The following is a 23,462-nucleotide window of genomic DNA, read 5'->3' on the forward strand; positions in this document are numbered from 1 at the left end:
ACCTGCAAATAGAAATCCTTATGCAGTTTCAACAAAAAAAAAGTCTCCACAACTTTCTTCAGAGCTTTATAGAAAATGTATCTACTTTTAACTTTAAAATTCAAAAGCTCGTCTTTTTTCACCTTAGAAAAACTAGTCTCATGTAAATAAAAAAAATTGATCAAAATATGCAGTAGAAATAATAGTTTCACTGCTTACCACAAAATTATCATCTACTTAAAATATTTTTGAAAATATTCATTTGAAAATAGAATCTTTGGTTTGGGTGTAACTGACTTAATTTTAAATCTTTATTATGTTTCTCCGATAAAATTGTTAGTCTACACTGCTTAAAAAAATATTTAAGAATTAATAAACATTTACTTTATTGCTTAAAATTTGTAAGAAAAAAGATTCCTAATCCCATTAAACGATATTTTAAGTTTTAAAGCCAATTCTAACAAGCACATTAAACTTAAATGATACAAGTCTCGAGTTGGATGTAATAAAATCCACTACACGAAATAAATTGCTACAAAAAAATAATTCTTGAAAAAAAATCCTATACAGTTATTAAATCTTCTTTCAGCTCTTCCCATAGTTATCTCATTTGTTTAATTATGATGATTTCCTGGCTTTAACTCCATACTTTCTAATCCTTACAAAACAAGCTGAAATTACTTTCCACAATAACCCTTGTAAAATTAAATAAAAGGTGATTAAAAATTCCCCTCGCCAAAACCGGACACTTAGATTGCTATCACTCAAGAATTCCCAACTAATCCCTCACTCTAATCCATAAATTAAATTAAGTTAATTAAAACTAAAAATTCGTAATCCCCCATTTATTGGACAGGTGTAACCGTACTAAGAGGATTAAACCATTAATTCTTCCGTCACAAACAAATATTTTTGTAAAACAAGTCCCAATTTAACAGTTTGAAGTCTTCATCGGGGTCTAATTGCCTCTGAATGACACAGCAGCCACATGCTGACCCCTTAATGTAATCCGAGAGCCATAGTGGCGCCACAAAAGAATTTTTTCTCTGTAAAGAAAAATTTTGCAGGGCATGTAATTAACCTCTCTTGTTTGAACACCTTATCTCTACCTTTGACCCCCACAAACGCTTAAATAGGAGCGACAAGACCATCAAAGGTCACTTCGATAATGGACACACAAAAGATACAATTGGTAAGCAAAAAATCTAACTTTTCCGAATTTTATTTTTGTTTTTAGTTGAGATCGTATTCGAGGATTACGATCATCTCAACTACGTCTTACAATGACGGTTACTCTTCCGCTTCCGGTTTGGAGAAATTCCTCCCAAGGACTTCGACTCCCGATCCTGAAAAATATTTTCTTGTGGATAACAAGGACTGTTTCGACTCGTACGAAATTTTCAGACATGTCCTTGAAAATCCTCCGAAAAAAGTGAGAGTGCGAGGGATGAAAAAAATCCCGTTTGACTTCATATCCGGGCATTTGGTGGATTTTAACATTACCCGGAATTCGAGAAAAATGGCAACGTTTCACAAAAAACTGAAAATTTTTTTCAAGAAGTGTTACAAAATTTTAATTCGGCAAAAATGTGACTATTCGTGCCCCATGACTTGTGAGTGCCAAAAAATCAAAAGTTTTCTCAACAAAACTCAGTATCTTGACGATGATTCACTCCAGAATGAACTATAAAAATTAATTTCGTTTTAATTATTGTGTTTGTGGAAAAATTTCATATCTATGATCTTAATGTGTGCCGAAATTTACATAAAACGTGTAATTTGACTTAAATAAATTCGATTTATCTTTATATCTTCATCCGTATTTGCACATGGTTTAATTTAATTATGTTGAAAAAAAATATGAGATTTTATCAGTTATAAACATAACATTGCCATGAAATGTCTAATTTTATTGTAAATAATGAGCATTGTTTGAAAAAAATGAAGACGTCATTGACGGCGCCGATATCGGGGCTTATAAGGGATCAATATTTATTCAGAAATTTAAATAAATATTTAATTGATGATTACTTGTCTTTTTCACTCTACTCTGACCCAAAATTTCAAGGCTGAGACTAATTTGCCCCCTTCAACCTTAAAGGAACAAATAAATACTATGCAACAGAATTTAAAAAAAAACTGAATTATTGGTTCAGGCAAATTAATCTTTCAAATTCAAGTACTTGTCTTATTTTACTTTAGAAAGCTCATTTCTATCAAAAAAAATTCAGTAAATACTAAATAAACAGCAGAAAATATGCAATTTAGTAAAATTTAATAAGTTAATGTAATTCGTATTCGTAAACTTAGTAGCACAATTATTAAAAAAAATTCTTTACAAAAATTATACTTCCCAGTATAACTGAATTTTCTGTGAAAGTAGTTTTCTCCTGGCTTTCGAAAAGTACCCCCCTCCCTTATTCCCGGACGAAAAGTTGATAAATGCCTTCGAAAGTACTAAAAAATGTATTCTTTGAGAGTAACTTGAACTTGCCACAAGTCTTCCTAAATGGCCCTTCAGAGAAGTTCTTCCCCAATCAGATCCGTCTCCCGTTTTTCGAATTGTGATCCTAATTGCGACTGCTGTGTGGAGTACAAAAGTTTTGTGGAGAATCACCGAAATCCCAAAAACTTGGACAAAGTTATGAAAATCCGAGGAGGAAATAGAAGAGCCCTTCGAGGGATAATCGCAGGAAATCTCCAGTCATTGCAGGATTGTTTTGATTTAAAACGAAACTCTGTTGTTGAAGTATATTTTTCTACACCAAGCACGAATTTGATGTAATGCTATTCTAATTGTTGTAATAAAATGTTTATTATATGTTTTTCCGTTTATTATTTATTTTGAGGCTTAGAGAGTTAATATACACAAACATGAGTAATAAAAGTAGTTTTCTTGAGTTTACAAACAGATAATATTTTCTTGAAGAAATATTTGATAAACAAGAGTGGGGCTTACAATAACTTCTAAGAAAATTGGTTTTTGGATTAGTTCTGCTTGTGCTACTACATGAGTAAGTTTATCTCTATTCTTAGTTAAAAATTAGTTATTTTTCTTTATTTCATTAGAACAAAAATGGCTCTACAGAGAACATCCACTCCGGTTTTTAAACGCCGCAATGCTTCAAATCTTTGCGATTGGAATTGCTCTTGTTGCAGAGACTATAGAAACTTCGCCACAAATATTCAAAATAGTTGCAAAGAAACAATGAGGATCAAAGGTGTTAAAACAATGCCTTTTGAGGGAATCATTGCTGGGAATATTATGCTAGATTACCCCCAGACTTATTTTGACTGTCTTATACGTTGCGATTTCAAAAGGTTTATTGGAAAATTATTTAAAAGAAAATGAAATTGTTTACATGTCCCCCTTGTTGTGTTTATTATTGTTAAAACGGTCACCCAACTGTAAACTTTCACTTTTCGGTAATCCAACCCCTGAGCAAAAGTAGGGATGACACAAGGGGTAAATAAAGCCACCCTTAACTTTCACTTTCACTTAATTGGCAAATTGTCCAATGTAAGTATATCGTCTTAGTTTTCTTGCATTTTTACTAATAACTTTTTTAATTGTTACAGTATTTTCGTCACCATGTCTTTCCCGAGAACTTCAAGTCCAGTTCGTGATCAGGATACAAATTCATCGACTTGTGAATGCTACTGCAGGTATAAAAAATTCGTGGATAATCTGCACTCGGCACCGAATTGCAAAAAACTTCGCATTCGAGGGACCAACCAAGCATTCAAAGGATTCATCAGTGGACAGTTAGTTTTAAGAAATCCGAATTTGGAACGTTTCGACGCTATCGTTAACGACATAATTGACAAATTTCAACAGACGAAGTTGAAGAATCCAAATACGAATCCTTTTGAGGGAGTTACACAATTTTAATTTTTTGTCATGAATGCTGTGATTTATTGCTTTTATTATGTATAGTTGTACAGTTTGTAAATAATAAATAGTTTTATTAGGAATGAAACTGAGTATTTTTAATCTTATAAAAAAACTTTATTTCATGAATAAGATAATTTGTATAAATGTTACCTAGACGAAGTATTAGTAATGTCCATATCAGAGGGCCCATCGTCTTCCGGAGACAAAATATTTCCAACAGTTTCATCCATTGGAACAGCCTCTGAATCCGTGCTTTCGATTAATAATCTTTTTATTGCTATTTCCTTTAGTAGTGCTTTTGCAACTTCTTTTGCCTGAAAATTTGAATCAAAAGTGTTACAGCGTCGCCACCTATGAAAATAAAAATACCCATTTGGATAGCAATGAACAAAAAGATGAAAATGAAGGCAATTAAATATTAATGCAATTTTAAATACAAAAATTAATCATTCAACACATAAATTTTGCACAAAATTTTAATAAAAAAGACTCCAAGACAAAAGTCTCCCAACTAGAAATTCGTCAATAAACATTTTTTTAATTCATAAAATAAAATCTAACTATTATACAGGCGCACATTGGTGTGTATAAATAAATAGTTACAGTGATGGACAGTGAATTTCGTCCACCCAATTTCTGTGAATTCACAAAAATTTACTGTAGTCTGTGCTTTATTGTCATGATAACTGACATTCAAATACGTATTGTCAAATTTAATCAAATTCGAACATGCCAGCAGTAAGTGCGTTTAATAAAATAAAAATTATCTCTCTGGTACAAGAAGGTATGCTTCAAAGACGTGTCTCCGTACTTTTGGGCATACCAAGGACTACCATTTCAAAGGACAAAGGTTAAAAGTAGCAAGAAGCATAGAGCATTCTGTCAACATGACAAACGTTAATCAAAATTCTGAAACAAGATTAGGAAAACTTAAAGACTAATTTATACTTTTAATCTGTCAGGGAAATTGGGTGGACGAAATTCAAAATTAAAAAATTAAAATTAATTAAAAAAGTTAACTGGATGAGTGACCTTAGACGATTTCGACGATATTTTTGAGGTTAAGAGAATTAACTTTTGGCTCGTTATGTTACGGCCGTATGGAGCCCAGCGGAAGACAGATGAAGTAGGCCATGCTTCCACATAACAAGTTTTCAATTCGAATTTGATATAACCCACAAACATGACAGGGACGAATACTGCCAACGTAACAGACAACAACCCTCTGTTCAAAAATGGTAGTCCTCTGAGCCTCTGCTTTTTGATACGCATGTTCAGTGATTTTAACGCTTTATAAACTTAAAAAATTTAGATCTATCGCAAATTACTGGAAAATGTATAAATGTTTTGCTAGGAACTTTAGGGATTTTCAATTTCTTGCCCTTAGTTTGGCAGTACTTGACATTTAGCCGTATCGAGAAAATTTCAATTTCGTTACATGAAAACGATAAAAAGACAATTAAAACATTAGAAACCTTCTCATTCTCCAGGCACTTGTTAGCGTAAGTTTTTGCTTCATCCAAATGTCCTCTTTTTAAATGATAATTCGCTAAATATTGGAAAGCGCTGTAAAATTCAGTTTGGTCTTCATTGAACCTTGCCTTATTCTCATCTTCTCTCAAACAATACTCGGTAAACGCGGCTGCCGCGTTGTCTTCTTCTTTCAATTTATCGTAAAGCCTTAAATTAGTTTATTTAAACGATTTATTAATTTGTTGTTACTGTTACTTTGCAAGTTTGATCAAAGCTTGGCCTTCAATATCACCAACTGTGCAAGCCTTGTAGTAACATTTGAGGGCATTTTCAGTCTTTTCCAATTTTTCGTAAGTTTCACCAAGAGCGATAATCATGCGACTGTCATTAGGTTTTAATTGTTGGGCTTGTTTGTAATAGTAGAGACAATAAAAGTACATTTTGAGGATTTCGTAAGTTTGGCCGAGGCCGTACCAAGCCCTATAATCCCGATTATTAATTTCTGTAATTATTAAGTTAGTTAAAGTGTCAAGATTGAGGGATTGCAAATCACCAATAGCGTGTCTATAGCTCTGAATAGCCGCATTTGTGTTTTTCATCTCCATGTACTCGTGCCCCATTAGCGTCCACGCCGACAAAAACTGAGGATTAAGCTTCAAAGCCCGTCGAAAATACAGCACAGCCTTGGCATGATCTGACCTCAAACTGTAATAATTTCCTGAAAAAAATCTTACAAAGACGTTTTTTCTTTTTCAGGATTTCTTACCAATAACGCAACACGTCTCAACCCTGTATTTATCAACCAGGACGACTTTGTGAGCCAAATCCGCCAAATCGGTCTTCATTTCTTGCACATACAAGAGATTCGAGTAAGTATCCAAATTATCTAGTCTGTAAGGATCCACAGTTAAGATCTCTTTAAACAAGTCGATAGCTTGGAACAAATCTGCAAAAATGTCGGAATATTTAAAAGCCCTGGAAATGTACGAACAAATCCCCTCGCCTGCCGCGTCCCAACCCCCGGACAAGAAATTCCAACCCAGACCTGACCCCATTCTACTCAAACTGCACCCTGACCCCCACCCCCTTTCCTCGGAAGAGCAAGTGTTTTTCGTCAAATTGACAGAAGGGGCTTTCGGGTTCAACGAACACGTCCGAAATGAAACTTTGCAAGTTTTGGGGCGCGACTACCATGTCAAATTTTTAGCACCTTATTTGAGTCAGTTTATAAAAGACTCGATTTGTGTCAATATTGCTTTCCCCGATTTATCGCTTTTGATTTATTCGGTACGGATGATCAAAAGCCTGATGGCTAACCCCCATGTTAACATCAAAGAGCACCTTCATTTGTTACTTCCGGCCACTATTTCCTGTGTGGTTTCGAGAAAAATAAGCAAATACAGCTATGACAACCACTGGACTTTGAGGGACTTTTCGGCGCAAGTTGTGGCTACCCTTTGTAGCACTCATAGTAATAAAATCAATCAGATTAAGACTCGGGTTATTAAGATTTATTTGAGAGCGATACAAGACCTCCGGAAGCCCCTGAGCACTCTCTATGGAAGCCTGAAAGGTCTCAGTTGTTTCGGCGAGGAGACAATCAAGACGTGTGTTGTACCCCTTATCCCGGTTTTGAGTCACCGTGTGTGCATGGTTTTGGAAAAAACGGTTTATTTGAGAGACCCTAGTCACGAGACGAAACAAATCAAACGAATCACTGATTTGGTTTTATCGGTTGTGGGGCCCGTGTTGCTCCAATACAAAAATGTAAATGACGGGGGAGTGTCTTACGTTAAGGAATTTGGCTATTTGGGGTACACTTTATACAATCATGTCAAACATTTAGAGAAAGTCGAAGCCGAAAGAAAGAATCATTTCAATGTTTACCTCCTTTGTCGATAATTACCTCGCCGGTTGTGGTGGCCTATTGCGATTTGAGCCATTAGATAAGTACTGTTTTTTAATCCATGTGAATAAAGTTCGAAATAAATTTGTAAAGCTTCGTCGTTGTTCAATTGCTCGAGGTATGCGTGGGCCAGGAAGAAATGTTTCATCCAATGGTCAGGAAGTTGAACTGAGAAAATCTTGTTTTTGTCAGGGATTATTTTGCCGAGTTCGTACCAAGAGCACCACAAGAGGGGCTCCAGATTTACTGACTTGACAAAAACACTGATCGCCAACGAAATCATGTCTAGTTTTTTCACAATAATCCCGTATAAATACAAGCAAAAACCGTCCAATTTATTCTCGTAATAATCACTTTTTAATTCCCTACATAACTCGGTCAAGTCATTGTTTTCCGTAGGATCGGGAGGACAATTCGTGTCGGTCATATTATCCAATTTTTTCTTCTCAATCGACAAATACCGGGCATAGAAATACAAAAATCGTGTCTTGGGTTTTGTGCAATTTTTCAAAAAATGAGCACATCGGTCATACTCCTTCAAGTCGAAGTAGCTTTTAGCCATGAAATATGCTTCCATTTCGCCCTCACAGTCATTTTTAAAGTACATGTTTTCCTCGGAACTGGGTTTTATGTATGCTAGGGAGTAGTGAAGCTCAGATAACCACTTTGCACTATGATTTAAACCGCGTTGTGAGCACGCAATGATGCCCTTCAGCAAATCTTGTTTGATTTGGGGCAAATCTAGCTTGATTTCATCCATTTTTTGCAAAAAAAAACCTCTTTAATCAGACAATTTTCAAATTATTGAGGTTAGGTAAATTTGACTGTTGCCACGCCATACGCATGCGTGCCGGCCATAGGCGTCCCGCTTAAATTTTCGACTAGGGGAAATTTATTTAAAAAATGAACTCAAAGTACCAAATTGTTTTATTTAACAATAGTTTGGCTTAGAATCGATTAATAAACCATTTTTGTATCGCATTATGTCTTTTGACTTTTTTTTGAAGCTGCAAAATCCCATACATCAGCGCTTCAGCTGTTGGGGGACACCCCGGGACGTAAATATCCACCGGAATAATCCGGTTACAACCCCTGTTAAACAACTCTCATGATCAATATTTTAATTTTATTTAAAGTTTTACCTAACGACTGAGTAAGAATAGTGATAATACCCACCCCCATTGGCACAACTGCCCATCGAGATGACCCATCTGGGTTCGGGCATTTGATCGTATACTTTTCTCAAACTTGCCGCCATTTTATTAGTGACTGTTCCCGCCACAATTATGACTTCCGTTTGGCGGGGCGAAGCCCTAAAAACGACTCCGTACCGGTCCATGTCGTATCGGGGGGCTGCAATGTGCATCATTTCTATGGCACAGCATGCCAAGCCGAAAGTAAGCGGCCACATTGAAGTTTTTCGGCCCCAATTCAGCAAGTCGTCGAGACGGGCTAAAACCCATTCGGTTTTATTTTTAGGGCGAAAGGGGGAGTATGGACGGTGTTTTTGACAGGTGGACTCGCACCTGCTGATGGGGTAAAAGTGAAAAAACTTGTTTTTAAATAGCTGAAAAGAAAGAAATCTGAAATGTGACATTTTGACGTTTAAGTAAGAGTTGAACGGGTTTTACTTAATTAAAAAAATTATATTGTTGCTATAATTACATTCTTGTCTTTGTTTTTTTTTAATTCAAATACTTTTAATAATATTTCAACAATGCGGCTATTTTCAAAATGTTTGGGAAGTTGTGGTGGTTGGTTGGTGGCAGTGTTTAGTTTTGTGTGTGAGAGAGAAACTCGATAGCGTGATCTGTGATGTGAAGCGAAATGGAAACAACTGTCTAAATTCAATCGTGTCCATTATGTTGGCCAATGACCGATTATAGTAAGCATTTTTTTGCGTTTTGTCGAATGTGCAAATCCTTCGATTCGATTCTTCACCAAAAACCGTGCTTTATCGTTAAAAAGTGATCCATGCATTGTGTTTGGTGTCATTCTATACCAATACCAACAAAAAAAAACAAGAAACTTATTATCGCATCTCGTTAATAACATTCGAATACCTCCATCTCCGTCTGTTGCTTGGTAACTGTGATACAAAGCTGTGGTGACGTGTGCGAAATTCACTCGAAGCGCAGTCAGTGTAGTGTATTTTTTATTATTAAGATTGGTGAACATAACCTCAATTAGGCAGTGAGAGGACGCGTGTTTGAATAATTTAACATTTGGCGACGTAAATACGGCCATCCGACTTAACACCTCGATATGATTTTGTACAGTTGGGTAAGAAGACGTTTTATTGTTTGCGGGGGTGGTTTTGATGGTGCGGTTTCAGGGCGCGAACTCCTACGGCCAGCTAGGCTTGGGACATAAGTCCGATGAGGAGGTGGCTCCAAAAGAGGTGAACCTCGGCGACACGGATCTGGTGGCTGAGAATATCGTTGCCATAGCCGGCGGTGCGGGTCACACTTTATTTTTAGACAAAAATGGTTTCGTCTATTGTTGCGGGTGGAACTCCAAAGGCCAGTTGGGTACCAGCGATGATACTCTGAAAATTACGCAGATTGAAATTTTGAAAGGGTTCCGGATAGTCCAGATCTCATGTGGATGGGATTTCAGCGCTGCGGTGTCCGAATGCGGCAAACAGTTTGTCTGGGGGAACAACTCGTACACCCAGTTGGGGCTCTCTAAAAGCATCACTTGCACGGGGATACCATCCCGATTGCAAGTGTCCCAAAAGCTGGCCACTGGATTCAAACAGGTAAAGTTCTAAAGAGGTCTCCTGGGGTACCATGTCAGTAATGTGTGTATAGGTCAGCTGCGGGCTTCGCCACTCAGCGATGCTTAACAAAGACGGTGGTCTTCTAGTCGCAGGCACGGGCAGCAAAGGTCAACTAGGCCTTGGCGACAACTTTGATGACAACAACTACCTGAGTATATCCAAAGTTCCCGATTTAGAAGACATAGTGAGCATAGCGAGTGGCCAGCACCACACTGTGGTCCTCAAGGAGGATGGTACGGTCTACAGCTGGGGCGAGAATAAGTATGGCCAGTTGGGCATCGACCCCAACATCTCCAACAGTTTCGTCCCAATGGAGATCCTCCATGACGCTAATCTCGGCTCTGTGTACGCCGGTTGGACTCACACAGCGGCCCTTTCCAAGTCGGGCGAAGTCTTCACTTGGGGACGCAACAGCTACGGGCAATTGGGGGCCCAGAGGGAGATTACCTACAAGCCGGAGAAAATCCCCGGCCTGAAGGACGTTACTCAGTTGAGTGTCGGCTCCGAACATAATCTAGCCGTTACCAAAGATGGAAAATTGTTCGTTTGGGGGTGGAATGAGCATGGAAGCTGCGGCACGGGTGATAAAAACGACGTTTTTAAACCCACGCAGATTTTTGCTAATAGGAAAGTCAAGTCGGCTTTTGCTTGTACCGGTAGTTCTTTCGCTGTTGTCGAATAGCAATAATTAATTCTCTTTTTTTGATGTGCATAAGTATTTTTATAAAGAATTATTATTAATTGAATTATTGTATTCCGTATTTTTATAATAAAAATGTGTTGCATGATTCCATGAGGGTTTTTTATTTAGCAAAGTTGGTATAATCTCATTTGTTTGTATTTCGTTGTCCTTAGAAACGTAAAAGAAACAATTGAATAAAAATGTTAAACACGTTCAGGGCAAGGAATAATTGGTAAATATTTATTATTTTACAATTTTTCAGACAAATATTTGTTCAAGCATGTTTTGAAGCGCAATTTATCGTAATAATCAGGCTTTTATCAGAAGTTTTATTTTTAGTTTAAGCAAATTAGACAAAACAGTAAAATTGGCCAACCATTGGTTAGACAAAGATGGGTTGAGCAATCAAAACTTTAAACAAACGTACCAAAATAACATTATCTCACCTTATCTAAATGTAGCTTTTCATAAACAGAGATGTTTTTTTAGTAAAAATAGTTTTGTTAAATTTTTACAAGCGATTTCGGAAAGATAAAAAAACAACTGCTAAATATTTAATAACAAATTAATTTTGTAAAGTTCCCTTTTTATATACAATTTGAAGGAAATTGTATCTATAAATCCTCGGTAGTATAGTGGTCAGTATCCCCGCCTGTCACGCGGGAGACCGGGGTTCGATTCCCCGCCGGGGAGGATTTTTTTTATTTTCACTTGAATTTTTTTTTTTACATTGTTAATTCCTTTATTAAATTTGGTAGTGAACAAGAGGCCAAATTCGTGCAGGACCGTATTGTGTCTGTTGAGCGCACAATCGGCGAATTATGCCACGTTTTCGGTCAATATTCACGAAAAGCGGCTCGTCTCAGAGACAAAGGGGACGAAGTAGCCAAAATAACGCTCGAACATGCCGAATCGGAACAATTAAACCGATCTCTAAGCCTTGCTTTGGAAAATTTTGCCGACTGCATCTCACTTTTGAGTTCTTATGGCGATTTGAGAGTCCAAAATTTGGACAATAAAGTGATTAAAGAGTTTGGACGCTACGAAGACATTTGTAAACATGCCAAAGACGAAGTTAAGCAAATTTATAACGCTAGGGAGAAAGAAATCGCGAGGAAGAGACAGTTGGATCGAATTAAAGAAAGAAATCCGAGGAATAGGCAACAAATTGTGAAAAAATATTTATTTGAGACACTATTTATTATAATTGAAAAATTGTAGTTACAAGCAGAGACTGAATTAGTAAAAGCGAGTGCCGAATTTTCGAAAACTTTACGTAATTTGGAGGAAAAAAGCACAGAATTTGAGAAGCAAAAACTCCACGATATGAAGTCAATTTTGCTCGACTTTGTGGCGATTGAAATGGGGTACCATGCGCGGGCTTTGGAAGTCTTGACTAACGCCTACAAAGCTGTGAATTCGATGGATGAAGAGGCCGACCTACAGGTAAGGAAAACTCGTTTAGATTAAAAAATAAACCAATTCATTGAACAGGACTTTCAAAAAACTAGTGGGAAGGTGGAAGCGGTAAAAAGTTAGATAACAATGCTTCTGTTATTTTTTTACTATTTTCAGGAGTTTAAAAAGTCATTACGGCGCCCGAACAGCTCTCGCAACGTGGGCTCGCGCAGTCTTTTCCGTTCTAGCAATTCTCTGGGTTCCCTAAAAGGACTTTTTACCCCCAACAGCACAAAACCTCAGGGAATTCCCAGAAAAGTGTCCAAGAGTGAAGAAACTCTAGATTCCATGAAACGAAGTATTTCCGACACTGAGGAAAGCCTCAGCGACAGTGCAAACGTGTCGGAGAACATTTCCGATACTGAAGAGCCATCGTCCCCCATCAGGCCACGAATGCCCCGCAAATGAAACATTTCCATGCTTAGTACTAATTTATTAACAAAACGGTTCTTTCATCAATACATTAATTAATTTAGGACTTACACTAACAAATCGGTTTTACTTTTCCGCCCCTTCAACTCCAGCTTGAGTCATTAGATCGCCGATATTTTTTTCCAAATCATCGATTCGGTTGCCCATTTCATCTATTCTGGTTAAAATTTGATCGGACATGTTTTGAAATTTGTCTTGGATGGTTTGGAGGAGCCCCTGAACCTAAATTTAGCAATAACTTTACATTTTTGACATTCGAGGTTATGTCGACTTACGTATTGGGTCAATTCTTGGACATTTTTCGGGTCGTTGGTGTTTGTGGCGGTGAAAGCTTCAGTGTCGTTGTTCATTTCGACTTTATCGTCCACCATTACTGAGGTAAATACGAGATTTTACTCAAATAAAACGAAAAATGTTTAATCGAAAAATGTCACTCTTTGTACCAGGCGCGGTGGGGATGTTAGCTTTCCAGAGTTTGCGTGTGTTGAGTAATGTAAACACGAATAATAAAAGGGGAAAATGCACCCCACCCAGGGTTATGAAATTGTGTTTTAATTTTTGTAAAATCACGAAATTCCATGTTTCGGCTCCTTTTATCACCTCACTTGACTCAGTTCTGTTGAGAATAATTGGGGTGCATTATTGCAAATTAGGCCTTCAGATCACGGATCCACAGCCACAAAATCTCTACAAATTCACCGCTTCACTTCTTTTTTTTCTTTTTGGTTAAAAAATGCATTCATTTGTGATTTATGCAATTTATTATTTAAACACGGAGTAATACAGCTTTAATTTTCATCAGGAATGTTAAGAATACATCACCATGTCATCGTTATAACTACAAAGCTAATAAAATAATTACAATATTATTATGCCTATTTACTGTTCCACAGTGATGTTAATACATATCACATCACCGTTTCATCGTTATAACTACATAAGCTAAAAAATTACAATATTATGCCTATTCATTTTTCAACATTTTTGCAACAAAAAGATATTTTTAAGTAAGTATAGGTATTTTATTGATATTGCTGAGCATAATGCCTTTTCTCATGTTTTTTATCGTTTTCCAAACCGGTGGCCTGATCATAATGTCTCCTGGATCCACCTTCCTTATCGGCTTTCATTTCCAAACCTACACACATAATAATTTCATTGTTTTTTAAGTATTTTATTGAATCAATTGCTTACCATAATGTTTTTTCTCATCATGCATGTCATCGGCTTCCAAACCTACACCCGTCACGGTGTTGCGTTTCATCTTGGAGAATGAAACATTCGGTCCTTCAGAGGCTTCCTGTGGATTTTTCTTGACGGTTGGTTCAAGTGTTTCAAACTGTTCATTTTCAGGATTTGCATTTTCAGAAATCTTGGAAAACTCTTGAGTTTTTGGGGGTCTGTTGATTTTCGAAGGCGAACCGTTGATGGAGTATATTTGGCTGCCGTCGCTTTCACCAAATTTCGGCTCTTTCAGGCACAAAATGTCGCTTGGATTAGTCGTCATCTTTTTAAATTTTGATCGTAACTGCGTCGCAAATACCTACTGTCAAGTGAATGTCAATTTTTTATTAAAAAAAAAATTACTTGAAAATTTAGATCAACCGTTAAAACAAATTACTATTCTTTGAAATTGTGCTTCTTATTTTGTACAGATTTTACACAAAATACAATTTTTTTGAAATGGATGATGGCTAATCCTTGTAAAACAAAAGTCCCTAAAAGGTTTAATTTGTTTTGGATTTTGGAAAATATGTAGTTTGGAGGTCAATAAAATCATAAAATTGGGCTTTAAAATTTTTTCCGTCTTGTGTATGCTCAAAATTCTTAAATTATTAACAATTGATTGATTTTTGTTAAAAATAAATTCGAATCACGGTTAATGATTTCAGTTCCAAATGTTGGTAGTTAATTTAAAAGAATTTAATGAATATTTTTGAATTATTTTTTTATATACATAATATTGTGAAATTAATGATGTTAATTGTTAGTTGCATTATATAAAGATCAATAGTTTTGTTTATGCGTATTGGAGTGTCCAAATTCATAAATAATTATATACATTGAAAAAAGTCTAATATTTTGGTTAATTCATTTATTTATTATTTTAACAAAAGATACTAAAGCTTTAATTTTTATCAATAATGTTAAGAATACTTACAATATTATTATGCCTATTTACTTTTCTACAGTGATGTTAATACATATCACATCACCGTTTCTTCGTAATCACTATAAGCTAAAAAATTACAATATTATGCGTATTAATTTTTCAACATTTTTGCAACAAAAGAAGGATACATATTTTTAAGTAAGCATAGGTAGGTATTTTATTGAATCAATATTGTTGACCATAATGCCTTTTCTCATGTTTTTTATCGTTTTCCAAACGAGTGACTTGACCATCATGTCTCCTGGATTTACCTTCCTTATCGGTAGGATTTGCAATTTCAGAAATGTTGATACACTCTTGAGGTTCTTGAGATCTTGGTGGTCTGTTGATTCTCGAAGGCAAACCGTGGATGGAGTATATTTGGCTACCGTCGCTTTCACCAAATTTAGGCTCTTTCAAGCAAAGAATATCGCTTGGATTCGTAGTCATTTTTTAAACTTTAATCGTAACTGCGTCGCAAATACCTACTGTCAAATGAATGTCAATTTTTATATTAAAAAAAATTTATTTGTAAATTTAGATCAATCATTCAAAATAATTATTATTCTTTAAAAATTGTGCTTCTATTTTGCACACATTTTACACAAAATACATTTTTTTTTTAAATCGTTAGGTCCTTATCACTGGCTAATCCTTGTAAAACAAAAGTCCCTAAAAGGTTTACTTTGCTTTGGATTTTGTAAATTACGTCGTCAATAAAAACATGAAATTGCGCTTTAAAATTTCTTCAGTTTTGTGTATGCTCAGAATTCTGAAATTATTAACAATTGATTGATTTTTGTTGAATTATTTTTTTTATATACTTACATAATATTGTGAAATTCATATATGCCTTATACTTATAAAGATCAATAGGTAGTTTTGTTTTTAGGTATTGAGGTGTTCAAATTCATAAATAAATATATACATTGAAAGTCTAATATTTTGGCTATTTCATAATTTAATTCATGCAGTTTATTATTTTAACAAAAGATAATAAAATTTTAATTTTCATTAGTAGTGTTAAGAGAATACATACATCACCGTACTGTCGTTATAACTAAAAGCTAATAAAAAAATGCCTATTTATTATTTTTCCACAGTGATGTTAATACATATCACATCACCGTTTCATCGTAATAACTATAAACTAAAAAAATACATTATTATGCCTATTCATTTTTTAACATTTTTGCAACAAAAAAAGGATACATATTTTTAAGTAAGCATAGGTATTTTATTGAATCAATTTTGTTGACCATAATGCCTTTTCTCATGTTTTTTATCGTTTTCCAAACGAGTGACTTGACCATCATGTCTCATGGATCCACCTTTCTTATCCTTACCGGTAGGATTTGCAATTTCATTTATGTTGAAGCACTCTTGAGGTTCTTGAGTTCTTGGTGGTCTGTTGATTCTCGAAGGCGAACCGTGGATGGAGTATATTTGGCTACCGTCACTTTCACCAAATTTCGGCTCTTTCAGGCAAAGAATATCGCTTGGATTCGTCGTCATTTTTTTAAACTTTAATTGTAACTGCGTCGCAAATACCTACTGTCAAATGAATGTCAAATTTTTATATAGAAAAAATTTATTTGAAAATTTAGATCAACCATATTAAAACAAATTATTATTCTTTAAAAATTGTGCTTATTTTGTACAGATTTACACAAAATACATTTTTTTTTGAAATTGTTGATGTCTTTGTCACTGGCTAATCCTTGTAAAACAAAAGTCCCTAAAAGGTTTAATTTGCTTTGTGGATAAAATTATAAAATTGCGCAGAAATTTGCCCAGAATTACAATTTATTGATTTTTGTTAACAACGTAATCTTAAGTATACTAGATTTGAATCGCCGATATTTTTTAATTATTTTCCAATATTGAGTAATATGGTCTAATTAATGACGTTATTTGTTAGTTGCCTTCTATAAAAGTCAATAGTTTTGTTGAGATATTGGGGTGTCCCAATGCATAAATAAATATATACATACATTGAAAGTCTAATTTTGACTATTTCATGATTTAATTCATGCAATTTATTATTTTAACAAAAGATAAATAAAGCTTTAGTTTTATCAGTGATGTTAAGAATACATTTCATCCTTATACTAAAAGCTAAGATAATTAAATTATTATGCCTATGCATTTTTGAACATTTTTGCAATGAAAAAGGATATAATTATAATGTTTTGAAGTAGGTATATTATATTGAATCTTGAATCAATTATTGATGGTCATAATGTCTTTTCTCATGTACTTTATCGTTTTCCAAACGGGTAACTTGACCTGCCCCATCTTTCTCATCGGCTTCGGCTTCTAATTCCAAACCTACACATAATTTTATTGTATTTTTAAGTAAATATTTTATTGAATCAATTACTGACCATAATGCCCCTTCTCATGTATCAATTGCTGACCGTACTGTCTTCTGGATCCACCTTCCTTATCGGCTTCTAATTCCAAACCTAGACATAATAATTTCATTGTATTTTTAAGTACTTAATTGAATCAATTATTGATGCTGACCATAATGTCTTTTCTCATGTACTTTATCGTCTTCCCAACGGGTGACTTGACCTGCTGCATTTGCCTCATCGGCTTCCAATTCCAAACTGTGTTCCAAACCTACACATAATTTGATCGTAGGTATTTTCAAATAGTTTATTGAACCAATTACTGACCATAATGCCCCTTCTCATGTATCAACTGCTGACCATAATGTCTTCTGGATCCATCACCTTCCTTATCGGCTTGCAATTCCAAACCTACATAGACAATAATTTCATAGTATTGTTAAGTACATATTTTATTGAATTATAGTTGCTGACCATAATGTCTTTTTTCATGTATTTCATCGGCTTCCAAACCTACACCCGTCACGGGGTTGCGTATCATGTTGGAAGATGAAACATTTGGCTGCCCAGAAGGTCCCTCGAAAATAGGTTCCGTTTCTTTCTCAGGTGGGCTTTCCTTGTCGGTTGAGTCATGTGTTTCAGACTGTTCAGTTTCAGGATAAATATTCGGCTCTACAGAAAGTTCCTGAATAATCAACTCTGGTTTTTCTTCCTGTGGGCTTTCCATGTCGGCTTGTTCAAATGTTTCAGATTCTTCAATTTCAGGATTTGCAGTATCAGGAAGTTTGATAGACTCTTCAGTTTTTGAGGGTAAATCAAATTGGAAGACGTCGTTGCTTTGCTGGTGGCGTCTGTTTATTCTTGAAAAAGGTGAACCGCTCATGGAGTATATTTGGCTACCATCGCTTTCACCAAGTTTCGGTTCTTTCAGGCAAAATATATCACTTTCATTTCTCATCATTTTCGTAAATTTAAATTCAGCTGCTTCACTACGTCGCAAATACCTAAGACTGTCAAATGACTGTCAATTGACTGTCAAAAATTTTAATTTATTATTTTAAAATAAAATTTTACTTTAAGAAACTACTTTATGTGAAAATTTAGATCAACCACTTGAAAACAAATTATTCTTTAAAAATTGTGCCTCTTAGTTTTTGTCTTGCACAATATTTTGAAATTTTAATTATAATTTTTACTATTATAGTTTTCACAATCCTTGTGAAACAAAAGTCCCTAGGAAGTTTTATGTTCTTTGAATTTTTTCATCAAATCAGTAAATTGTGCTTTAAAATGTCTTCAAACAGCTCAGAAGACGAAGATTTGGATAAATTACGTGAAGCCGCCGACGACCAATTCTTAAATAACGCGTTGTATAACAAAACTAAATGTAAGTTAAAAACTAAGGTTATGTTATGCTTTAACCAAAAAAAATTATAGCAAAATCCGAAGAGCCACAAAATACGAAACAAGAATCGTTACGTCGTAGCAAGGACGAGGACGACCAGTTTAATCTGTTTCGTGTGTCCCCAGAGTTCCAAAATTACGTCGCCAAACATTTATCTCAAATCCTAGATAAAATGTTAAAGGACAGATTCGAAACTAAAAACTATGAAAATTTCATAAAACCAAAACGGCGGAAAAGTAGAATTAAGTTACTTCGTGATTCACCACACTACATTAGTGTAAAAATAAGAAAGGTTATGCCACAAGTGAAGAAAAGTGAAGTTGAAGACGAAAGCGATAATGAGGCTAAATTTCGTACTGTTGTTGTAAGTCCTGATGATATTTTAAGCAAAAAAGACACAAAACACTGGTCCACACGTAGCAAAGCCCCTGTTTATACTTATTACCAAACGGAACAAGGTCTCATACTTAAATAAAGCAAGATTTTTTTAAAATTTAAAATCATTTTATTAGGTTGGCAGCGCTGACTTAACCTTAACTTTTGTAAGCTAACCTCGAACTCGTTCCAAAAAACCGCCTAATGATTATTCGTCGCTTAATTCTTACGTTTTAGTTTATTTTAGCCGCATTTTAGTGTTTCTTACTCAACTATGTTTCCCTTTTTTATTGTATTTTTAACTATAGCTACTCGTACTTATTGTGATAACTTTTCCAGTATTAACCTCCCTGAATCTCACTTACCATATTACTTTACTAACTTTCCAAAAATCGCAGAAAAATGTGACAAAGACCCCCAGTGCCCCTACAAAACCTCTCTAAACTTCCCCAAATGCTGGGGCTACGAATACAACTGCCCGGAATCAAACCGCTACTCAGTCCCCCGGTGTCCAGGAGACCACAAAGGCTGGGTTAAGTCCAAATCCGACCAAATTAACACATTTTACACTCAAGCTGATTTCGGCTTTGTTAAGCAACAATTACGCGAAATGAAACTCCTCTGTGAGCCCCTTTTCGCCGACGATAGCTCTCTCGAATGTTCGGAACATCTGCGCTTTTGTCGGGGGCGTAACCTTATGATAAATTTCACCGATTTGCGGACACGCGAGGATCCAATCAGGTACAAAATGGACGTGTTGAAAGACGGCCAGATTGGAGGCTACTGCGATTTTAAAAAAGCGGAACTGGATAAGCAGACGGACCATTTAAGCCCCTTGCAGAGTTGGGGCCCCGAAATGAGGTATTTCGCTAGACTCACGCGTAGGCCGATAGTCGAAGGCGATTGCGATGTAGTGATAGAGAAACCCACGTTTATCATGAAAATAGACGCTAGTACGTGGCCACAACCCCCGAAGTTGGGGCCCAATTTTGACCCGAATTTTGTTTTTAGCCGTGAATATGTACCACCACTTCTGCGATTTCCTCAATCTATACGCTTCAATACACTTGAATTCGACCCAATGGGACGCTTTTTCTACCGACGTTCATGTCTTAATTTGGGAGACTTATACCTACAGATCGGCGTTTGGAGACACTTGGGAGGCTTTCACCGACCACCCTGTTTGGGATTTGAAGACTTTCAGAGGCGAAACTGTCTGTTTTAAGAACGTGGTGTTTCCCCTTTTGCCCCGCATGATTTTCGGGTTGTACTACAATACTCCTATTATCTACGGGTGTGAGAACAGCGGCCTGTTTCATGCCTTTTCTCAACACATTTTACACCGGCTCAAAATCCCCTTCCACCCACGCAAAAACAAAAAAATTCGAATTACGCTTCTTACACGGGACACGAAATATCGAAGGATTTTGAACGAGGATGAACTCGTTGAAGCGTTGGCAAAAAATCGCAATTATGAAGTACAAAAAATTGTCTACAATAAGCAAATTCCGTTCAAGAAACAATTAGAAATTACGCGCAATTCCGATGTTTTAATTGGTGTGCATGGGGCTGGCTTGACGCATTTATTATTTTTACCGGACTGGGCGGCTGTTTTCGAATTGTAATTAATTGAAATTAAGTGACAATAAGCATAATTATAAGGTTTTAGGTACAACTGTGAAGATGCAAATTGTTATTTCGACTTGGCAAGGTTAAGGGGGCTCAAGTATGTCACGTGGGAGAAACTGGATAAATTAAAGTCACAGGAAGACGTAAGAATTTTCTTCATTTAATTATATTTTTTTTTTAATTAGCAAATGAAAACAAAGTAATGTTTCATCTTTCAACATATTTAGTCCCTTATTTAAAAGGAAAATTAAAATTTACAAAAGTTATTAATTAAAAATTAATAATTTATTTGGAAGTAATTAGATTGTAAGTTAAAAAATTATAAAAACGCTTTTTTAGGGGACTCACGATGGCGGGGCTCATGCCAAATTCGCCAATTACTCTTTTGACGTAAAAGAGTTTTTACGATTAGTTGCACAGACAGCAAAGCACGTTGAAAGTCATCCAGGCTTTAAAAATTTTATTTCCAAAGTTGATAATGAAATGGACCATGACGAATTGTAATTTTTTACGAATTTTGACTAATTGTTACTAATAAGATTAATGTTGACTCTTTTTTATTTTTTTACAAAATTATTTATTTGTAGGTAAAAACGAGATAAATAAACCACTTAAAAGTCCTTTTAGAGTTTTAATTTGATTTGTTTCTTAAAGAGGAAACATACAATGGCGCAATTGATCAACATATAAACGGATATAATGACTAAACTAATGACAGATGAAACATTAAGTGTATCACATAAAACATTGACTAGACCGGTTAATAAATTACTGATAAGGAAAAAAACTAAACCGTTGTAGTTGATAGCTTGAAGAATGAACGGTAGTTGGAGGTTGACATGTAGTTTATTTCTGAAAGTGTCTTCTAAAATTTTTCCAAAAATATAGTAAAGTCCAGTCATGAAAATCCCGATGAAAAGTACCCAAAAACAATACGCCATGTTTGCCAATTTCCGGGAAATCCCACAATACTTTTCACATATTTGTGACAAGAACAACATCAAAGTGGTCAAGAAAACAAACTTGATTATAGTTTTCTTGACTCCTTCTGGCCCTTTTTTCAACCCGACAAAATAACTAAAATTGGTCGAAAACATATACAGGGAGGCATATCCAAGGCACGAGATAATTCCTTCTCTATTAGCCGTCAAAAAATTGCTACGTTTATGACTGCCCATGACAAAGTTTTTTAAACCACTTTGTAACAAAGACTCGTGTGATATCAACAACATAGTCGCGTTGATAAAAATATATTTGACTTTAACCACCCCGAAAATAAGCGAAACCACGATTTTGATCACCGCTAGTGATATAAAAAAGTTCCAGTGAACTCCATACTCAGTCACAGGCACATGATAACCAATCAATTTCGTGACAAAAAAGCGCCCCACACCAAGTACCAACAATGGTACAGACCCCTTGAGCGCCTTCCCCAGGTCAGTTTGCCCCGTATCCACGATTCCGTTAGAGAAAATGAACAGCCCCACGCCGACATCCATGAGACTGTATCCATATGACTTGGTTTTAGCAAACCGGCGCGGAAAAATTAGAAAATCCACCGCCAGAATTGCAACCACCGAAATTACGTTGATGGTGGACCGGCTATTGGTGAGATAATCACGATTTTGGGGGGCTTTTGGTGGTTTTTCATACAAAGGATTGGAACTCCGCAGCCACAAAATAAGCGATAAAGTAATGATGAAAAATGTAGACAATAGTTCGACCGTGTAGTCCGATAATACTGTGACATTTAGGATAATGGGGAGGACTAGAGTAAGGAATTCAATGCTGAATTGGAGTGGGAGGCTCTTGGTTTTAGTTTGGAGGAGTGATACGATTATGGAGGTGATTGTGGTGTAGAAAAGGGATGGGAGAATTACGGCGACAATTTCATAAGGAGTTGTCCCGGTGGAATGCATCAAGTGGTCCCGGGGGACTCGCTCATGTTGAGACATGTTGAGCAATCATAAATCTGAAAAATCATTATACTCTTTGGTTTAGACTAAAGTAAATGGGATACCTGTGTTGTTTATCGTAACATTGTAATTGCGTATAATAAATTATTAACAATTTATTGAATTTTGTCAACATAACCTTAGTTCGAAACACCCTTAGTGATTTCAATTTTTAAATGTTGGCAGCAAATTTAGATTAATATTAAATAATAAAAGCCTAATTTAGTCATTTCCTAATTTTATTTATTTATGGTGGAATAAAGTAACAGCACTAGATTTGTCGATTCGACGAAACTACAATAATTTTCCTCAATTATTGGGGGAGTTTTTATCTTGGCTGTTTGTCTCCGGTAGGGTTTTTGATTTTTTATAGTGCCGCCTCAAAAATTTTGAAATTCTTCCCGCCAAACTCGGTCTGCGACTATTCGACGTCTTGCTGTCCAAACTCAAGCTATTTTCTGAGTTTTGACTCGCCGCCCTGCTGCAATCTTCATCTGAACGCCTTTCAGTTTTGATACTGGTCGGATTTTCGTTATGTTCCTCCTGCTTGTAATAAGGGTCCCACGAGGACAGGGGTACGAGATACTCGTCGTTTTGTTGCACTAAAGTCGCAAGATTTACCATTGAGGGGCTTTCGCCCAGATGGGAGCCGTCCCCTGGGATGGCGATGTCGTGCATGTCCCATTTGCTGGGTCTTCGCTTGAATGAAAGTCCATCGCAACGCACTCTCACTATTGTTACCTCTGAATCGGTGGGCTTTATATCAGAGGTGTTGTTAAAATAATCGCCTTCGCTTATTAACATGTTGGGCTCTTCAAATCGTATGAATTTGTCGCTAACAGTGGCCGCACTAGAGTAGGCATATCTATAATTTATGGGAGTCGACTGTTTAGAGACGTTGTATTGACCCAACTTTTTACGAGCGTCGATTATGTCGTCGATTTGTTTGTAGTTTTCGAACGAATTCGTCATTTTTACGTGG

General features: G+C 35.8%; 12 protein-coding genes and 1 non-coding gene across 16 annotated transcripts; 7 read left to right on the forward strand and 6 right to left on the reverse strand.

Moving 5' to 3' along the window:
• Positions 1-1,064: 1,064 nt before the first annotated feature.
• Positions 1,065-1,958, forward strand: LOC123013345. The gene is made up of 2 exons (XM_044411806.1): positions 1,065-1,171; positions 1,217-1,958. The coding sequence occupies exons 1-2, from the start codon at positions 1,148-1,150 to the stop codon at positions 1,667-1,669; spliced, it is 477 nt and encodes a 158-aa protein (XP_044267741.1). The 5' UTR covers positions 1,065-1,147; the 3' UTR covers positions 1,670-1,958.
• A 2,014-nt stretch (positions 1,959-3,972) lies between these two features.
• On the reverse strand, positions 3,973-8,082 carry LOC123013443 (cell division cycle protein 23 homolog). The gene is made up of 6 exons (XM_044411953.1): positions 7,254-8,082; positions 6,114-6,293; positions 5,901-6,065; positions 5,603-5,849; positions 5,350-5,554; positions 3,973-4,188 (listed from the first exon to the last, which is right to left on the reverse strand). The coding sequence occupies exons 1-6, from the start codon at positions 8,011-8,013 to the stop codon at positions 4,021-4,023; spliced, it is 1,725 nt and encodes a 574-aa protein (XP_044267888.1). The 5' UTR covers positions 8,014-8,082; the 3' UTR covers positions 3,973-4,020.
• On the forward strand, positions 5,156-7,610 carry LOC123013448 (transcription initiation factor TFIID subunit 6-like). 2 transcript variants are annotated; one of them, XM_044411959.1, is made up of 3 exons: positions 5,156-5,376; positions 6,104-6,216; positions 6,275-7,610. In XM_044411959.1, the coding sequence occupies exon 3, from the start codon at positions 6,302-6,304 to the stop codon at positions 7,247-7,249; it is 948 nt and encodes a 315-aa protein (XP_044267894.1). In that variant the 5' UTR covers positions 5,156-5,376; positions 6,104-6,216; positions 6,275-6,301; the 3' UTR covers positions 7,250-7,610. The 2 variants fall into 2 exon arrangements, with proteins under 2 accessions (XP_044267894.1, XP_044267895.1); XM_044411960.1 differs by having other exon boundaries at positions 6,104-7,610.
• Positions 8,083-8,171: 89 nt separating the features above from the next.
• Positions 8,172-9,237, reverse strand: LOC123013450 (NADH-quinone oxidoreductase subunit B 2-like). The gene is made up of 2 exons (XM_044411963.1): positions 8,396-9,237; positions 8,172-8,345 (listed from the first exon to the last, which is right to left on the reverse strand). Exons 1-2 carry the CDS (start codon positions 8,848-8,850, stop codon positions 8,201-8,203), a joined length of 600 nt encoding a protein of 199 aa, XP_044267898.1. The 5' UTR covers positions 8,851-9,237; the 3' UTR covers positions 8,172-8,200.
• On the forward strand, positions 9,051-10,826 carry LOC123013446 (ultraviolet-B receptor UVR8). Its single transcript, XM_044411957.1, has 3 exons — positions 9,051-9,536; positions 9,589-10,014; positions 10,067-10,826. Exons 1-3 carry the CDS (start codon positions 9,519-9,521, stop codon positions 10,715-10,717), a joined length of 1,095 nt encoding a protein of 364 aa, XP_044267892.1. The 5' UTR covers positions 9,051-9,518; the 3' UTR covers positions 10,718-10,826.
• Positions 10,827-10,900: 74 nt separating this feature from the next.
• Positions 10,901-13,476, forward strand: LOC123013447 (protein FAM92A). Its single transcript, XM_044411958.1, has 5 exons — positions 10,901-10,949; positions 11,476-11,887; positions 11,939-12,163; positions 12,212-12,244; positions 12,293-13,476. Exons 1-5 carry the CDS (start codon positions 10,918-10,920, stop codon positions 12,581-12,583), a joined length of 993 nt encoding a protein of 330 aa, XP_044267893.1. The 5' UTR covers positions 10,901-10,917; the 3' UTR covers positions 12,584-13,476.
• Trnad-guc lies at positions 11,339-11,410 on the forward strand. The gene has a single exon. It is a non-coding gene; the product is annotated as a tRNA-Asp (tRNA).
• Positions 11,886-13,087, reverse strand: LOC123013453 (heat shock factor-binding protein 1). Of its 2 annotated transcripts, XM_044411967.1 has the most exons (3): positions 12,883-13,087; positions 12,659-12,829; positions 11,886-12,157 (listed from the first exon to the last, which is right to left on the reverse strand). In XM_044411967.1, the coding sequence occupies exons 1-2, from the start codon at positions 12,976-12,978 to the stop codon at positions 12,674-12,676; spliced, it is 252 nt and encodes an 83-aa protein (XP_044267902.1). In that variant the 5' UTR covers positions 12,979-13,087; the 3' UTR covers positions 11,886-12,157; positions 12,659-12,673. The 2 variants fall into 2 exon arrangements, with proteins under 2 accessions (XP_044267902.1, XP_044267901.1); XM_044411966.1 differs by lacking the exon at positions 11,886-12,157 and having other exon boundaries at positions 12,594-12,829; positions 12,883-13,086.
• LOC123013452 lies at positions 13,350-14,425 on the reverse strand. Its single transcript, XM_044411965.1, has 2 exons — positions 13,802-14,425; positions 13,350-13,745 (listed from the first exon to the last, which is right to left on the reverse strand). Exons 1-2 carry the CDS (start codon positions 14,112-14,114, stop codon positions 13,630-13,632), a joined length of 429 nt encoding a protein of 142 aa, XP_044267900.1. The 5' UTR covers positions 14,115-14,425; the 3' UTR covers positions 13,350-13,629.
• A 262-nt stretch (positions 14,426-14,687) lies between these two features.
• On the reverse strand, positions 14,688-19,009 carry LOC123013449. Of its 2 annotated transcripts, XR_006413272.1 has the most exons (7): positions 18,879-19,009; positions 17,591-18,126; positions 17,444-17,527; positions 17,289-17,387; positions 17,147-17,227; positions 15,588-17,090; positions 14,688-15,531 (listed from the first exon to the last, which is right to left on the reverse strand). XR_006413272.1 is itself a non-coding variant. In XM_044411961.1 (5 exons), the coding sequence occupies exons 1-5, from the start codon at positions 18,075-18,077 to the stop codon at positions 16,987-16,989; spliced, it is 855 nt and encodes a 284-aa protein (XP_044267896.1). In that variant the 5' UTR covers positions 18,078-18,142; the 3' UTR covers positions 14,688-16,986. The 2 variants fall into 2 exon arrangements, 1 of the variants encoding a protein (XP_044267896.1); XM_044411961.1 differs by lacking the exon at positions 18,879-19,009 and having other exon boundaries at positions 14,688-17,090; positions 17,591-18,142.
• On the forward strand, positions 17,767-19,134 carry LOC123013451 (protein CUSTOS-like). The gene is made up of 2 exons (XM_044411964.1): positions 17,767-18,503; positions 18,554-19,134. Exons 1-2 carry the CDS (start codon positions 18,362-18,364, stop codon positions 18,994-18,996), a joined length of 585 nt encoding a protein of 194 aa, XP_044267899.1. The 5' UTR covers positions 17,767-18,361; the 3' UTR covers positions 18,997-19,134.
• LOC123013444 (EGF domain-specific O-linked N-acetylglucosamine transferase) lies at positions 19,031-21,145 on the forward strand. Its single transcript, XM_044411954.1, has 4 exons — positions 19,031-19,849; positions 19,908-20,517; positions 20,566-20,668; positions 20,865-21,145. The coding sequence occupies exons 1-4, from the start codon at positions 19,171-19,173 to the stop codon at positions 21,027-21,029; spliced, it is 1,557 nt and encodes a 518-aa protein (XP_044267889.1). The 5' UTR covers positions 19,031-19,170; the 3' UTR covers positions 21,030-21,145.
• On the reverse strand, positions 21,143-22,655 carry LOC123013445 (uncharacterized protein At4g17910). Its single transcript, XM_044411956.1, has 2 exons — positions 22,546-22,655; positions 21,143-22,497 (listed from the first exon to the last, which is right to left on the reverse strand). Exon 2 carries the CDS (start codon positions 22,478-22,480, stop codon positions 21,149-21,151), a length of 1,332 nt encoding a protein of 443 aa, XP_044267891.1. The 5' UTR covers positions 22,481-22,497; positions 22,546-22,655; the 3' UTR covers positions 21,143-21,148.
• Positions 22,656-23,462: the final 807 nt, after the last annotated feature.

Source organism: Tribolium madens, unplaced genomic scaffold (genome assembly GCF_015345945.1).
Source record: "Tribolium madens isolate multiple individuals breed KSU strain unplaced genomic scaffold, Tmad_KSU_1.1 Scaffold_96;HRSCAF=242;Tcas5.2_LG5, whole genome shotgun sequence".
Classification (NCBI taxonomy): Eukaryota; Metazoa; Arthropoda; class Insecta; order Coleoptera; family Tenebrionidae; genus Tribolium; species Tribolium madens.

Excerpts from the sequence above, each read along its gene's own strand:
- LOC123013345 (XM_044411806.1), top strand. The coding sequence starts at position 1,148 with ATGGACACACAAAAGATACAATTG. Across the intron at positions 1,172-1,216 it reads ACACACAAAAGATACAATTG|TTGAGATCGTATTCGAGGAT; the intron begins GTAAGCAAAAAA and ends TTTTGTTTTTAG.
- LOC123013448 (XM_044411960.1), top strand. The coding sequence starts at position 6,302 with ATGTCGGAATATTTAAAAGCCCTGGAAATGTACGAACAAATCCCCTCG.
- LOC123013443 (XM_044411953.1), bottom strand. The coding sequence starts at position 8,013 with ATGGATGAAATCAAGCTAGATTTGCCCCAAATCAAACAAGATTTGCTG. Across the intron at positions 6,294-7,253 it reads AGGCCACCACAACCGGCGAG|ATTTGTTCCAAGCTATCGAC; the intron begins GTAATTATCGAC and ends ACATTTTTGCAG. Across the intron at positions 5,850-5,900 it reads GAGCTATAGACACGCTATTG|AAATTAATAATCGGGATTAT; the intron begins GTGATTTGCAAT and ends TAATAATTACAG.
- LOC123013450 (XM_044411963.1), bottom strand. The coding sequence starts at position 8,850 with ATGTCACATTTCAGATTTCTTTCTTTTCAGCTATTTAAAAACAAGTTT. Across the intron at positions 8,346-8,395 it reads TATTCTTACTCAGTCGTTAG|GGGTTGTAACCGGATTATTC; the intron begins GTAAAACTTTAA and ends GTTGTTTAACAG.
- LOC123013446 (XM_044411957.1), top strand. Across the intron at positions 10,015-10,066 it reads TGGCCACTGGATTCAAACAG|GTCAGCTGCGGGCTTCGCCA; the intron begins GTAAAGTTCTAA and ends ATGTGTGTATAG.
- LOC123013447 (XM_044411958.1), top strand. The coding sequence starts at position 10,918 with ATGTTAAACACGTTCAGGGCAAGGAATAATTG. Across the intron at positions 11,888-11,938 it reads CGAGGAATAGGCAACAAATT|TTACAAGCAGAGACTGAATT; the intron begins GTGAAAAAATAT and ends GAAAAATTGTAG. Across the intron at positions 12,164-12,211 it reads ATGAAGAGGCCGACCTACAG|GACTTTCAAAAAACTAGTGG; the intron begins GTAAGGAAAACT and ends TTCATTGAACAG.
- LOC123013453 (XM_044411967.1), bottom strand. The coding sequence starts at position 12,978 with ATGGTGGACGATAAAGTCGAAATGAACAACGACACTGAAGCTTTCACC. Across the intron at positions 12,830-12,882 it reads TCCAAGAATTGACCCAATAC|GTTCAGGGGCTCCTCCAAAC; the intron begins GTAAGTCGACAT and ends TGCTAAATTTAG.
- LOC123013452 (XM_044411965.1), bottom strand. The coding sequence starts at position 14,114 with ATGACGACTAATCCAAGCGACATTTTGTGCCTGAAAGAGCCGAAATTT. Across the intron at positions 13,746-13,801 it reads TGATGAGAAAAAACATTATG|GTTTGGAAATGAAAGCCGAT; the intron begins GTAAGCAATTGA and ends TTATGTGTGTAG.
- LOC123013449 (XM_044411961.1), bottom strand. The coding sequence starts at position 18,077 with ATGATGAGAAATGAAAGTGATATATTTTGCCTGAAAGAACCGAAACTT. Across the intron at positions 17,388-17,443 it reads ACATGAGAAGGGGCATTATG|GTTTGGAACACAGTTTGGAA; the intron begins GTCAGTAATTGG and ends AATTATGTGTAG. Across the intron at positions 17,091-17,146 it reads ACATGAGAAGGGGCATTATG|GTTTGGAATTAGAAGCCGAA; the intron begins GTCAGTAATTGA and ends AATTATGTGTAG.
- LOC123013451 (XM_044411964.1), top strand. The coding sequence starts at position 18,362 with ATGTTCTTTGAATTTTTTCATCAAATCAGTAAATTGTGCTTTAAAATG. Across the intron at positions 18,504-18,553 it reads GTTGTATAACAAAACTAAAT|CAAAATCCGAAGAGCCACAA; the intron begins GTAAGTTAAAAA and ends AAAAAATTATAG.
- LOC123013444 (XM_044411954.1), top strand. The coding sequence starts at position 19,171 with ATGTTTCCCTTTTTTATTGTATTTTTAACTATAGCTACTCGTACTTAT. Across the intron at positions 19,850-19,907 it reads TATCATGAAAATAGACGCTA|CCGTGAATATGTACCACCAC; the intron begins GTACGTGGCCAC and ends TTTTGTTTTTAG. Across the intron at positions 20,518-20,565 it reads TGGGCGGCTGTTTTCGAATT|GTACAACTGTGAAGATGCAA; the intron begins GTAATTAATTGA and ends ATAAGGTTTTAG.
- LOC123013445 (XM_044411956.1), bottom strand. The coding sequence starts at position 22,480 with ATGTCTCAACATGAGCGAGTCCCCCGGGACCACTTGATGCATTCCACC.